The 12,922-nt window shown below is 38.4% G+C and overlaps 1 protein-coding gene across 2 annotated transcripts in view; it reads left to right on the forward strand.

Annotated features, from left to right (window-relative positions):
- Window positions 1-12,363, forward strand: part of gna11b (guanine nucleotide binding protein (G protein), alpha 11b (Gq class)) — a 59,982-nt gene extending 47,619 nt beyond the window's left edge. The window contains exons 4-8 of one of the 2 annotated variants that reach the window (XM_022678952.2): window positions 121-249; window positions 854-982; window positions 4,924-5,053; window positions 5,513-5,666; window positions 5,898-12,363. In XM_022678952.2, the coding sequence (XP_022534673.1) occupies window positions 121-249; window positions 854-982; window positions 4,924-5,053; window positions 5,513-5,666; window positions 5,898-6,088 (733 nt within the window). In that variant the 3' untranslated portion in view covers window positions 6,089-12,363. The remainder of the gene's footprint in view (window positions 1-120; window positions 250-853; window positions 983-4,923; window positions 5,054-5,512; window positions 5,667-5,897) is intronic. The other variant, XM_007258431.4, reaches the window with a different exon arrangement.
- Window positions 12,364-12,922: the final 559 nt, after the last annotated feature.

Raw genomic sequence — 12,922 nt, forward strand, 5'->3', positions numbered from 1 at the left:
AGTAATAATTGATATTAACAATGCTTAATATTGATCATCTTCATGTTTCTGTTGGAGGGGTGGGAGTGGTATGAGGATATGGTTTTAGAGTGTGGATTTACCTTGCCCTTCATCCTGCAGTTACCTAACTGATCTTGAGCGTGTCACAGCATCGGGGTACATCCCCACTCAGCAGGACGTCCTGCGGGTGCGTGTGCCCACCACGGGTATCATAGAGTACCCCTTTGACCTGGAGAATGTCATCTTCAGGTACCGGCGCTGAAGCCCACCGTGTGCTGATCTACTGCTGCAGTGCTACACAGTCACTGTCTGTTTAACACACACTGAACACTCACTGAACACACTAACGTTCATCTGTGCCCATCCACACACTGTAGCTTCTCTGGTAATGGCCAGGATCGAATTATGTCCAATAATGTAAGAACTGAACTGAACTGTTGCCACTTTGTCACGTTCATTTCAAATTCCTGAATCATTTTTTGACATTAAAATTTTTTAAAAATAAATGTTTTGAAATATTTTGGGACTAATTCAGTCTATTATTCCATGCGACACACTTTAAACACACTAAAACTGTGCATTTATAAGATCACCCTGGCCAGACCCAGAAAGCTTCCTGTGGGATGCATCTCCAACTCCAACTGAGGAATACTGTGGTGGTGTGATGGATGCTTAACGCACCTCCCTGCACCTCTCAGTTGGATTAGCCCAAAACACAAGTCTTTAGAATTGGACTGAACCACTGTCTTGTGAGGAAGGAGGGAAATTGTTCTTTAAGATCAGTCTTCATTATGTTGTTGTCTCTCTCTCTCTCTCTCTCTCTCTCTCTCTCTCTCTCTCTCTTTCTCTCTAGCTATCTATCCGATCTGGATCGTATTGCTGAGTCGAACTATCTACCCACCCAGCAGGATGTGCTTAGGGTTCGAATCCCAACCACAGGGATCATTGAGTACCCTTTCGACTTGCAGAGCATCATTTTCAGGTAGAAGAGCCTCTATAATTCAGTTGCTCTGGTCTCGGATTTGGTGTAGAAATGAGCCTAGTCCCTTTAAACGTACTTTAAAAGCGAGTCTTCAATTTTCAGCCACCAGTTTCATGCAGGAGTCGAGTTTTGGGACCTAAAAAGATCAAACTGAACCCCAGCATCAATCATAGCAGACTTCGCTTTACTGCAGATCCATCAATTTTCCTTTATCTTGAGTTCTGAAAACCCACAAACCTGTTTTCAGCAGCAAGAGGAACGAGCCTCTCTGGGTGGGACTGTTTTAGGTTTCTTTATTTGGACAGAGGCTAGACAGATGGATATGACTTTGTTTTTGGTTTGTGTCTGAAGGTCAATAAGAGAAGATTAGCTGATACTGTTTCCTAATTAAACTGGTATTTTTCGCTCATATTGATCCAACAAAGAAAACAATAACTCCCACAGTCATTTCTTTTACAGTTTGTATCTTGAGCCTTTCTGTCAAGAACAGCGATTTTCGCATCTGTCTTATACTTTCACATACAGTATCTCTCTCTCTCTCTTTTTCTTTCTCTCTCTTTTCTACAGTTTCTCCCACAGGCCTGTAATAGTCTCATTCATACAGTCTCTCCAATACAATCTGTCACATCGTCTCATAATAGTCTCTTTAATACAGTGTCTTTCATAGAGACTTTCTCATATTCTCATAATTGTCTTTTTCTAACCGTCTCTCTCTCTCATACACTCTCTTTTACGTCTTTCTCCTTTGCCATCTCTCACTCTGACACAGTATCTCTTTTTTTTCCTCTAAATCTGTCACTTTTAAATTTTTAACCTGAATCAACATATAGTCTACGATGGTTCACCACCTTAGTTTTTGTCCAGCATAGGGTATATTTTTGTTAGAATTTGGTCTACAATCATGATCAACCTTACCAATCTGGACAACCAGTATCTGTATCAGACCAGCATGATAAGAATCAAATGTAACACACAATTTGCTGGTCAAGATCTTGTTAACCAGCATTTAACCATGTTGACCGTCTAAGACCTGCTTAGGCCATAAGAAACTATTCTTGAAATGAACATTTCAACAGGGCAATCTATAACTATCTCTTTCTTATGACTACTCTCTTAATGTATTCTTAATATATTCTTTCGTTCAAATACTGTCATATACATCTTTTTTTCTTCTAATATTCTATTCTTTCTATCAAAATAAACTCTACACTCATACATTCTTTCTCTCTCAATTATCTGTATCCCAAAACATCTCCATTATATATGTCCCATAAAACAATGTCTCACTGTCTCTTACTCATAATTATTTTTGTCATAATAAACTCACTCTTGTCTTTCTTCTCTGTCAGTAATTTCTGCTAATCTCTCTCCTTCATTGTCCTTATTCTTCTTTTCCTTCTCATGCCTTTTTCTCTGTCAGTACTTTCTTTTTCTTGTTCTCCTTTCCTTCACATCTTTTCTCTGTTCCTCTTTTTCTTCCTGTCATTCTTCTTTCTCTCTCTCCCTCTCTCCCACTGCTCTCCGTGTCCGTTCTGAAGTTTTGCCTGAGCGACCGTGGCGGCGCGTCCTACATTATAGAGCCCGTGCATGTTTGGAAGTAGGTCAGCAAGCCCCCGGCTGAAGGAAATGAGGACGACGATGTGAAGGAGCTTTATTTTAGGCAGGCTCTCCTAGAGGGCCTCATTTATCAAAGGCCCCTCTGTGGGCTGCTGGCTCAGGACTGAAGCGGCGGCGGGGGCGCTGTCCGCCCCAAAATCCATCCCTGTGCTCAGCCACCTCGCCCGCACCCGTCCTCTAACGCCATCTAGCTCTGTTCCCAGCACTTGTCCGGCACGTTCAGGTGACCGGTGTTTAACCCTTAAAGGTTGCATACACTTCTGTTGCCAGTGACGAAATCATGACGTTTTCTTAATCATTATTTCAAACTAGAAGTTCAGTGAATCAACCGGATAATGCATTTTTTAGAGTGCAGATTGTAAACTTTAAGGCAGTGCTGGACAATGTTATAGCATTACATTATATTTAAAATAATATAATAATAAATGTATGTATTACAATAATAAAAAATGCTATGTCCTCTGAGGGCTAAGCTCAATGTAAGCCTGATACAAAAGGCACATTCCTGGCAACTACAAACTTTAAAACCCATCCTATTACGGATATACACTAAATGCACAAATGTTTGTGGACACCCCTTCTAATGAATTCATTCAGTTACTGTACATTGCACCTTTTGTCACTGAATGTAATCAAATCTTAAAGCAGTGCTCCTTCAAAGTCATATCAAGTCTTCTCTAAACAGTAGAGACAGTTTATCAAACAAAAACAGGATAAGCTCCATTTTAATACCATTGATTTCAGAAGAAACAATGAATAAGTAGATATCACAATACTTTTGGCCCATATATTATGCTGTTTTGGAGCTTGAAGGACATTGTCTGCTGTTATCTATTGGCAGTTAATTTGCCATTTTGAGAATTCTAAGTGTGGAATCCCTCTCTCACACTCTTGAGCAGATGTAATCTGCTGTGTTTTTGAATGGATTCCTTGACTGGCCGAATGCCTCTCATGTGGCAGACACAGGAAGCCGTGTGGTTACGTGAAAGAGGAAGTTCACGACTAGGTCACTTCAGCAGGGTTCTTTCTTTTCCTCTTTTTTGACCTTAAGTACTGTCCCTTTTCTTGTGTCTTACCATTAGCGTGATGTATGAAGAGGCCGAGACATTTGTATACACTTATAAATCTATACACTGAAATTTCAAAAATTTCATACATCCTTAGAAAATGAAAATCCTGTACATCTGGAACCCACAATCAGGCCTGTGGGCCTGAATTCTAATAATTCAGCTTGAAAGCTTGAATTCTAATAATTCACATAGCCTTGCCATGCGCCCAATGGCCTGTGTTCAACCAGCCTTACGCACAAGATAGCACTTCATAATTTAAACAGGTATGGGTATTCCCAAGCTGCCCCCTAAACTAACACTTCATGATCAATTTACATGCTGCTGTACCATGACATTCGAGAACACCAGTGTCCTTTCTCAAAGCTCCAAGTAAAATGTGTCCACTTAGTTGTTGTAGCCCAGTTAATTGTGGATAGACCGCTTCTTCAACTTCTAAAGGATCCAGAGAAGGTGCCCCTGCTTTCCAATTTTCTTTCTTTTTTTCCTAAACATACCTCTCCTTTACTAAAGCCACACCATGTCACATCACTGCTTGGCTTGTATTGTGAACTGAACACTGGTTTGGATCCTTAGGGAGCATGTTGGTGTAGTTCAGAGTAGGTCTGTTAGCTTGTTGGGGTCGTTTTTTGAGGGTGGGGGGTGCACAGTTTGTAGTGAAACTGGTAACAGCACAAGTACCATCTTTAAAGGTCTCTGTTAACTCCCTTCATAGTGACCTAAAAAACAGTCCTCTGAGGGAGTTATGCCACACAGGAGTTTTATTTAAATTCACGTGTGGAAAACTTGCCTCTGAAGTTCTGTACTGACACCACACTTGAATTTGTGGTTGACATTTTCTTCCCCAAACTCCCTTGTAAATGTCATACAATATTTACATAATTGGGGCTCAGCAGATTAAGTGATAGGGGAGTCCTAGTGAGTGGGTGGCTTAGTTGGCTAAACTGGTGAGGAAATTTGCTAAACAAAAGAAAATATTTAAACAACTTTAGTTACACAACTGACAACCACATTTAGAATATTGAACATTTCGTTTAAAGAAAAAAAAAAGATAATTTTGAAGAAAATGTTCCTTTACAAAGCATAAGAGGTCACGTCTGCCACTTGTGAATTTCTGTCACTGTAGCTCTCTAGGATTTATGTTTTTGATCTGTGATTGAACTGTAACTAGAAATGTACACTATTATTTGAAAAACAATAAAAAACATTTATTTATATTCCTTTTTTTAATTTCCTGATCCGTCCTTTCACTCTCAGAATGGTGGATGTCGGGGGCCAGAGGTCTGAACGCAGGAAGTGGATCCACTGTTTCGAGAATGTGACGTCCATTATGTTTCTGGTGGCACTGAGCGAATATGATCAGGTTTTAGTCGAGTCTGACAATGAGGTAAGAAATACAAGAATACATATACAGCATTTTCTTTTTCTGTATCCACTAGACGGCAGTTCAGAGTCAAAGAATTATGAAAAAAAAAAAAGACAAAAGAGGCAGCAGTGTAAATGCCAGTGGACTGTGAGGCTACTAAATACTTTGTAACATATGTATTTAAAAAATTTGATGGAGTTTAATGTCATGTCCATATGGCAGTGGCCTTTTTTTGTTTATATTATTGACTATTCTGGCGCCACAATTTCCAGTAGCACTGTGCTGTTCCAACCTTCATAAGTAGAAGCACAAATACAGAGCAAGTGAACAAAGAGTACACATAAAATGATTCAGCAATATCCACAATATCTTAGAATCTAGTATTATTAAATTATTGTGTAGTCCATTTTCCCCTTCTTGGCATAGTTACATCATCAGTACTAATAAGGCCTGGCCTCACTTTTTCTACTTTATTCCTAGAATCGTATGGAGGAGAGTAAGGCCCTCTTCAGGACAATAATCACATATCCCTGGTTCCAAAACTCCTCTGTTATCCTGTTTCTCAACAAGAAGGATCTCCTAGAAGAGAAGATTTCCTATTCCCACCTGGTCGACTACTTCCCAGAGTTTGATGGTACAGTTAATTTAAAAAAAGCAATCTTTCTTTATAAATGTTATCCTTTTATAATGCAAACCCCCCAGTAGAAAGCCTTACCCGGACAGTACAGCAGGATAAACGATTTTTGACACATAAAACTTTGGTTCAGTTTAATGTTTTGTAGTGGTTTGTAGTGATTTTAAGGCTCATCAACTGGTGTCTCATAGTGTTTTTATTTTTTAACGAATTTTGGCTCTCCTCCTGTAGGCCCTCAGCGGGATGCCCAGGCTGCAAGGGAGTTTATCCTCAAGATGTTTGTGGACCTGAACCCAGACAGCGACAAAATCATCTACTCGCACTTCACCTGCGCCACAGACACGGAGAACATCCGCTTCGTCTTCGCTGCCGTGAAGGACACCATCCTGCAGCTCAACCTGAAAGAGTACAACCTGGTGTGAGCTGCTGCCGCCACTAGGCGCTACTCACACACTTCAGCACAGAACAGGCACCCACAGAGTGTGCGCACACCTACTAACCTACACACACACACACAACATGCATACACACTTTCTACATGCCACAGAAACACACACACAGCATACAACATACATTCTCAATTACCCACAATCCACCCTGTTTTCCAAACTCCTGGTTTCTTTCCCCTTTTTGGTCCAGCTGTGTGAGGATGTTATGGACGTTTCCTGCGTTCCTTCTGGCCATTGCCTGGTTTTGCCAAAGCCTGTCCACTTTCTCTCGTTGGCAGCTCATGTCAAAGGCCTCCATCCCTTCCCTCAAGTTTGACCATGAGGATTTCTGACCTTTTCAGATTTGATCAGAGGGGGTTTAGGGTAACAGGCTGTGACTCGGTTTCTGTTTTGATCCTTGTTCATTTTGGAAAAGTACAAAAGAAACAAAAATGAAGGTTTTTGAAGTGGCAGAATTGGTCAGGCAGGGATGGCTGCTGCAGCGACAGCACTGATGCAGTTCGGCAAGAGCGTTTCATGGACTTTATGCCGGCATGGAAACTGGAAATGACGTCCCTCGCCCTTTCCTTTCCTCCCCTGTTCCAGTCACATCTGACAAGCAAACACATATTCTTCATTCTGCCTGGATTGATTAAAACATTGTTTTGGTTTTGACCATCCTGCAAAAAACAAACAAACAAAAAACAAAAAAAGAAAGAAAATCACAACATTATATCCACACTTACATGGACACAAACAAGGACAAGCGCTGTGGTGCCGAAAGTTCAGAACGGATCCTTTTTAGATCCTTCTAGAAACAGGAGGATTCTGCTGGATTCTTGAGTCTGGGGGAGATTCCAGCGGAAGGGGGGGTTCCACTGGTGGTATGGAGAATTTTCCTTTTTTGTTTTTTTCTCACAAATGATGAGATGATCTCATTAATGAGATGAGATAAGGCTAGTCTTCAACTTGCATTGATGAATGTAAACCTAAATGTGAGAGTATTGCAATTGCAAAAAAAAAAAAACATAAGAATGATAATGCACATTCAAGCAAATGATATTAATGATGATGAAATGAAGATACAAAAGCACGAAAGAACGAGTGGGAAAAATCTGATGGAATGTGTGTGAATGGAAAAAATCTAAGAAAAAAAAACAACACTTTTTAAATAAGTATCTATACTTCTACCACCACTATGGGATGAATTAAAACTGCAATTGAATTAGTGATGAGTAAGAAATCAGAAATGTTAAGAATTTATCAGTGTATAAAACAGACATTTGACAGCAGGATTTTATTCACATAGTAGGTATTGTTTTTTGCAGATTTCCACACGGGTTTTATGATGGTTTCATCGCTTCCTTCCCCTCCTCACCCCCCTTTTATGTTCTTTAAGTGTTTTCCATAGTGACTGCTTCCTCCTTCCTTGCCTTGTCCAGTTTTGCTCATTATTTAGCATCAGTCGTTAGCTTAGCACTGATGTGATGGTAACGTGTGGGCTCCTGCTGGCTGGTACCATACTCCTCCCACATTTCTGCGACGAGTATGTTCTTGACTTGACAGATAACTTCATCAGTTCAATTTAGTCCGTTGAATTCTGGTTGATTTATCTGCTACCAACTAGTGGCCCTGACGCACACAATCATGTTTGTTTACGCCGTTTTTTGGGTTTGTTTATTTTTGTTTTTTAAATTGCAGAGACATCATCTTATTGATTTAATAAGAGTTTGTGGAGAAATAGGTTAATTTAGCTTTGGGGTTGGGAGGTAGTGTCAAAGTGAAGGGGGGAGGGTTGGGGGGGCGAAAGTTGTTAAATGCGCTGAAGTTAATTGATTGTGTATATTTATATTTGTAAATACGTATACACATTATTGCTTATGTAAAAAACAGTCTGTGGTACACTCTTTGGCAAAAAGGAAAAAAAATCCACTCTTTGTAATTGTGTACGGTTTTGGTTGGTTTCTTATGAATTACAATATTATTGATACTGTGATTTACGTTTTTTTTTTTGTTTTGTTTTTTTTCTTTTCTTCACTATGGTTGATTGATTGATTATTCACATGACATACAAGTAGCTGTACACGACAGTAATTTTGTGGACAAGGAAATAAGTGGTTATGAGCAATAGTGTGAGGAAACTTTAAATCAAAAGAAGCGTCCAAAACGTTTCTCTCTCTCTGGTGTTTGTTCCAGGCAAGTACAGTTTCTCTCATGGTGTGAATGCTAACTCTCAAAATAGAAAGCTATTAAAACAAATGATTTTTAAAAGGAAAAAAAAATTAACTAAAGTAAATAAAGGATGGTTTATTTATATAATTTATGGACCAGATTTTGAAGTCGTTGGGGTCTTTTCTGCTGTATAAATCTCTGGATGGATGAAACTATCAGCTTTTCTTGCATTTTTTTTTTTATTGACTCCACCCTTTACCACCCAATTAACCCCACCCATTACTCACTATCTTTTTCATATTTATCTACTCAACCCACCAAAAGAGAAATGTTTTGCCATCATGCTTTCACTGTATATTCTTGTATAGTATCCAGGTTTCTTTCATTTTTGAGAACTTGTGTCTTGGATTTTCCGATTTCCTTGTGATATTTAAGTGAAATGCTTAAAACATAGGAAAATGTATTATATGAAAGAAAACTGCATTTTATCAATGATAGAAGATATGCCTGGAATAAGTGTACCAGACAAGTAGTCACTTGATTTTTTCCCCCCCATTTAAATATGGCTTGTGTTCACCTTTGTGTAAGTTCTGCGCTGGTAGAAAAACGAAGAAAAGTGTTGAAGTTTTTGATTTTATACAGGTTACCTTTTCATTCTTTCATCAAGGGCTAAGAAAATACATTGAATCCTCACAGACCAGAGCAGCAAAGAGACTATGTGCACGAGGGCTTAAAGTAACAGAATAGTTCAGAAGAGATTAAAAGATAAGGTTTACAGTCTTTGATTATGAGCTACACCCTATCAGATTTCACATTATTCATTGCCCTGGATTTTGAACCAGTACTGAAATGTTTAAACTTTTAGAAAGGCCTTCTAGACCTTTTATTATAGAGTGTTCCAAAGGGGTAAAGGCACACACTTTCCCCATTAGGTATTACTATTACTTTATGCACACTAGCTAAAAAGCTACAGGCATGTCAAGTATCAAGCGGTTTGGATAGATCTCATAATGTCGTACTGGCTATAGAACTTTTTGGAGTAACTATGTAGACTGGTAGCAGCCAAAGGTTAAGTGTCACTTCGGTTTACTCAATACTGAAAAGTACGAATGAAGCTATCTTTTTTTTTTTTAACAAATCATAACCCATGTCCTTTAAGTCGTTGTATATGTATTTATCTTATTTTAGTTTTATTGACCCTTTTGCTTTGCATTAATCAAATATTTCAGTGGACGTAAGTCTCAGAATGATAACACTATATGAATATGTATTTGGGTTGATGGTGATCGTTTAAGTTTGCAAGCTGATGATTGATTGTAGAGGATGTTTGTCCTAGGAGGGAGACACTTAATGTAAAATGGTCTGATTTTGTTGTAAATGCACTTTCTTTATCTCTTTTTTGGATTGATTAATCTTTGTTTTTGTCATGCCAGAGTCAGGAAAAGCTTCTGATGCCCCTTCGAAGACCAAGCCGGAGTCAATAGCTACTGCTAGCGTCTTTGACCTGTTGTATGCACATGCACATATCAGTTTGCCATTACCGTAGCAGTAGAAAGGTTTCCTTTTATTTGGTTATTTTGTTCTGTTTTTTTTTCTTTCTTTTTATTTGTATTTGTTTCAAAGGTGTTAGTGCGCCCAGCGTCCCTAAAAGAATGTCTACCTCTGTGTGAATAGTGTGACATTTAGGGCATTTTCAGTATCAGCAGTGGTGTTAGAAGCACATGCAGTACCCTCAAAGTGGTACAAGTGTATTTGGAGGTTGACCACGTAGCGATCAAGTGTAACAGGGTGGTTTCTCCTCCTTTTTGGATTGGTTTGGTTTTCTCTCATGGTTTTTAATGAGCCAGTTGAATTTCCCTTTTTAATTAAAATAGATTGGATTCTCTTTCTACATTAGACACTGCTCTATTACTGTACCACATCAGTACTTTGGTGTTCAGTTTCTGCATTTTGTATTTCTTCATAGATCAAAGTGACCACTCCATGCTTTACAGGGTTAGCGTTCATGCATTCGAAGTTCATATCAGAAGGCTGGACAAACGTTATTGGACATTGAGGTTTTCACAACAATAGTTTGTTTGTAAAACAGGATTATTTTCGTATTGGTTTGGTTTATTTGAATACAGGAAAAAATCTAAGTGCACCAAAATGTGTCAAAACAAACCCCACAAGTTACTGGTCAGAATCTCTCTGGGAAGGAGCACAAAAGTAAATACAGAAAGAAGGTCCTGTGTTCTGGACTGTGTTTCTTGCAGTTTAACATGGAACAATGACAATTTACAGCTAAAATAATTATACCTGCAGAATGTCAATTAGTGGTTTATTTAAAGGATTTTAGAATAAACCTGTTAGTTGGTTTGGTCAAATTTTTACCACAACTGAATCATTTAAGAAATATTTTTGTATCAGACGGAGACCTCTTCCAAGGGTCTCTGTGCAATTGTTTTGGATTTTGAAATGACTGGATTCACCTGCCCAAACCAATTGCATCAATATTTTCCAGATTTATGAATATTTTAAAGGATTAAAAAGTGCAGGTGTAAATATACCCTCAAGAAATGTCATTCCTATTTGTCACTATCAAGACCCAAAGTTCTTGATTAGGTTGGAAGTAACGTTACGAAGGTTCTCCAAAGCTTGTCCAACCTAACACATTTGTAGCATGTGTCCCAGAAAAATTGCAACAAGGGTTACCTAGATTTACAAACTGATTTAATAGGAGTAAAAAGTGCAGGGCTCATTCATGTTGTCAAGATCAAGAGCTACAATTTTTATTAGATTGGCCATGATTCACCTAGGTTCTGCAAAGCTTGTCCGGCCTAACACATTTGTGGAAAGAGCATGTGTAGACCAATTTGGATGTTGATGGATTGACTGTTTTACGGGAACCACACATGTATGGCATTCACATGGCAGACAAGATCAGATCTGAGATCTGAAATGTTGTCTGTATTACTTATTTTCTTTGAATTAGCAGCTTTCTAGGAACAAGAGGGACTGGTTTACATTTCAGATTTTGTTCCACAGTTTTCCTATTTGGAACAGAAGATTCATTCAGAAAGCCAAACAGATATGACTTTAGACTTGTCTTTAGGAGATTTCTGGTACCTGTAGTTTCAGTATGATTGACATGCTGCAAAATATTGGTTTAGCACATTTGCAGGAAGCTAGAGGTAGTTTTAGCTTTTTATCATTTGGTTCAAATGATTGCCAGTGTGAACACTTGGCACTGATAACACTGCTTACAGGTTCTCTTCAATGAGTATAAGGTTAAGAACGTCCGGAACATTTCCTTTGAGCAGGTATTTCTGGTACTTACTTGTAAGGCTACAAGCATGTCAGATCATCCAAACACTTCAAGATCAGACCCTAATTTAGCAGCTTTAGCTTTTTCTTTTCTTTATACTAATTTTTAAAATCCCATTAATCTTAACATTATCAAACCTAGGACACTTTCCTCCCGCTTTCACTGGGACAGGATGATGTGTGCTTTAGAGATATCCAGTTCTTTCTATTTATTTTCTTTCTCTCACACCCTTCCTTAGACCCTTCTGCTTTTGTTTTATAAGTATACCAAATGTAAATGTTGTATTATATTAAGTGTGCCAATCCCCTTCACGAAGGCCGATTCTTAATACCAAGTGCCAATTGTTGTCCAGATCACACAAGGACCGAATGCTAAGACATCTTCCCGTTTTTAAAATCATTGGAAACACTAAATGAAAGATAAAATGAGATGAACTTTATTCTGTATTTAAGATTTAAGAGAAACTGCTGTTTTGTTTTATTATTTTTTTCTTTTTTTAAGAATTGTGATTTTACAATGCATGTGCTCTGTGTTGGGGTTGGAGTTATGGGCTCAGAAAATATTAATATTAAAATCCTCAAGATGAGGGATCATATTGGATATTGATTTACGACATTCTCGCCATATTTTGTCTTTATTTGTACTGTTTCATTTCAACCACTGTTGCCTGAACCTCATTCAAGACATGAAAAAGATTTTCATAACCGCCTTCTAAAAAAAGAAAAATAAAAAAATAATAAAAAATGATAAAGTATATGTTTTAAATTTAAATAAATTTGTTCCTATACTTGCTGCTTGTGTTGATTGTGTTCTTTGAACTTGTGAACTTTCAATAGGACTAATTAACAACATCCTGTGGCTTTCCTGTTATTAAACCTTCACAGTAGTCCGTGACATTGGGGAACATTCAGGGACTTTTTTAGGACTTTTTTGGGCCTTCACACACAATGTGTTTTTTCAAACTTCGAGAATGGGTGTTTAATCTTGACTGTCTCAAAATGTACCACTGCATTTCAGCTGGAATTCTGCTAACACTACTAGAATTTTAGCAGACATTTGCAATATTTTTTTTAAATATGTGTTCATTTGAAGTAATGAAACATACCAGTCCTAACCCTTTATTGCAGCCATTTTGCCTCTGCAGTGCCCTCTTAGGTTTAATTGTGCTATTGGCGAGGATGATGTGTCTGTGTACTTTTGTATTTGGACACATCACTGTATGCAGATGAGACTATCAATAATACCGCCCCTGGTGCGATCCAACCATCTGTGTCTCCAGGTGCTTGCACATCGCATGCACTATGACGCCAAACGTTGGCTGCTGATAATAAGCGGGGTTTTCAAAAACC

This window comes from Astyanax mexicanus, chromosome 4 (genome assembly GCF_023375975.1).
Source record: "Astyanax mexicanus isolate ESR-SI-001 chromosome 4, AstMex3_surface, whole genome shotgun sequence".
NCBI classification, from domain to species: Eukaryota; Metazoa; Chordata; class Actinopteri; order Characiformes; family Acestrorhamphidae; genus Astyanax; species Astyanax mexicanus.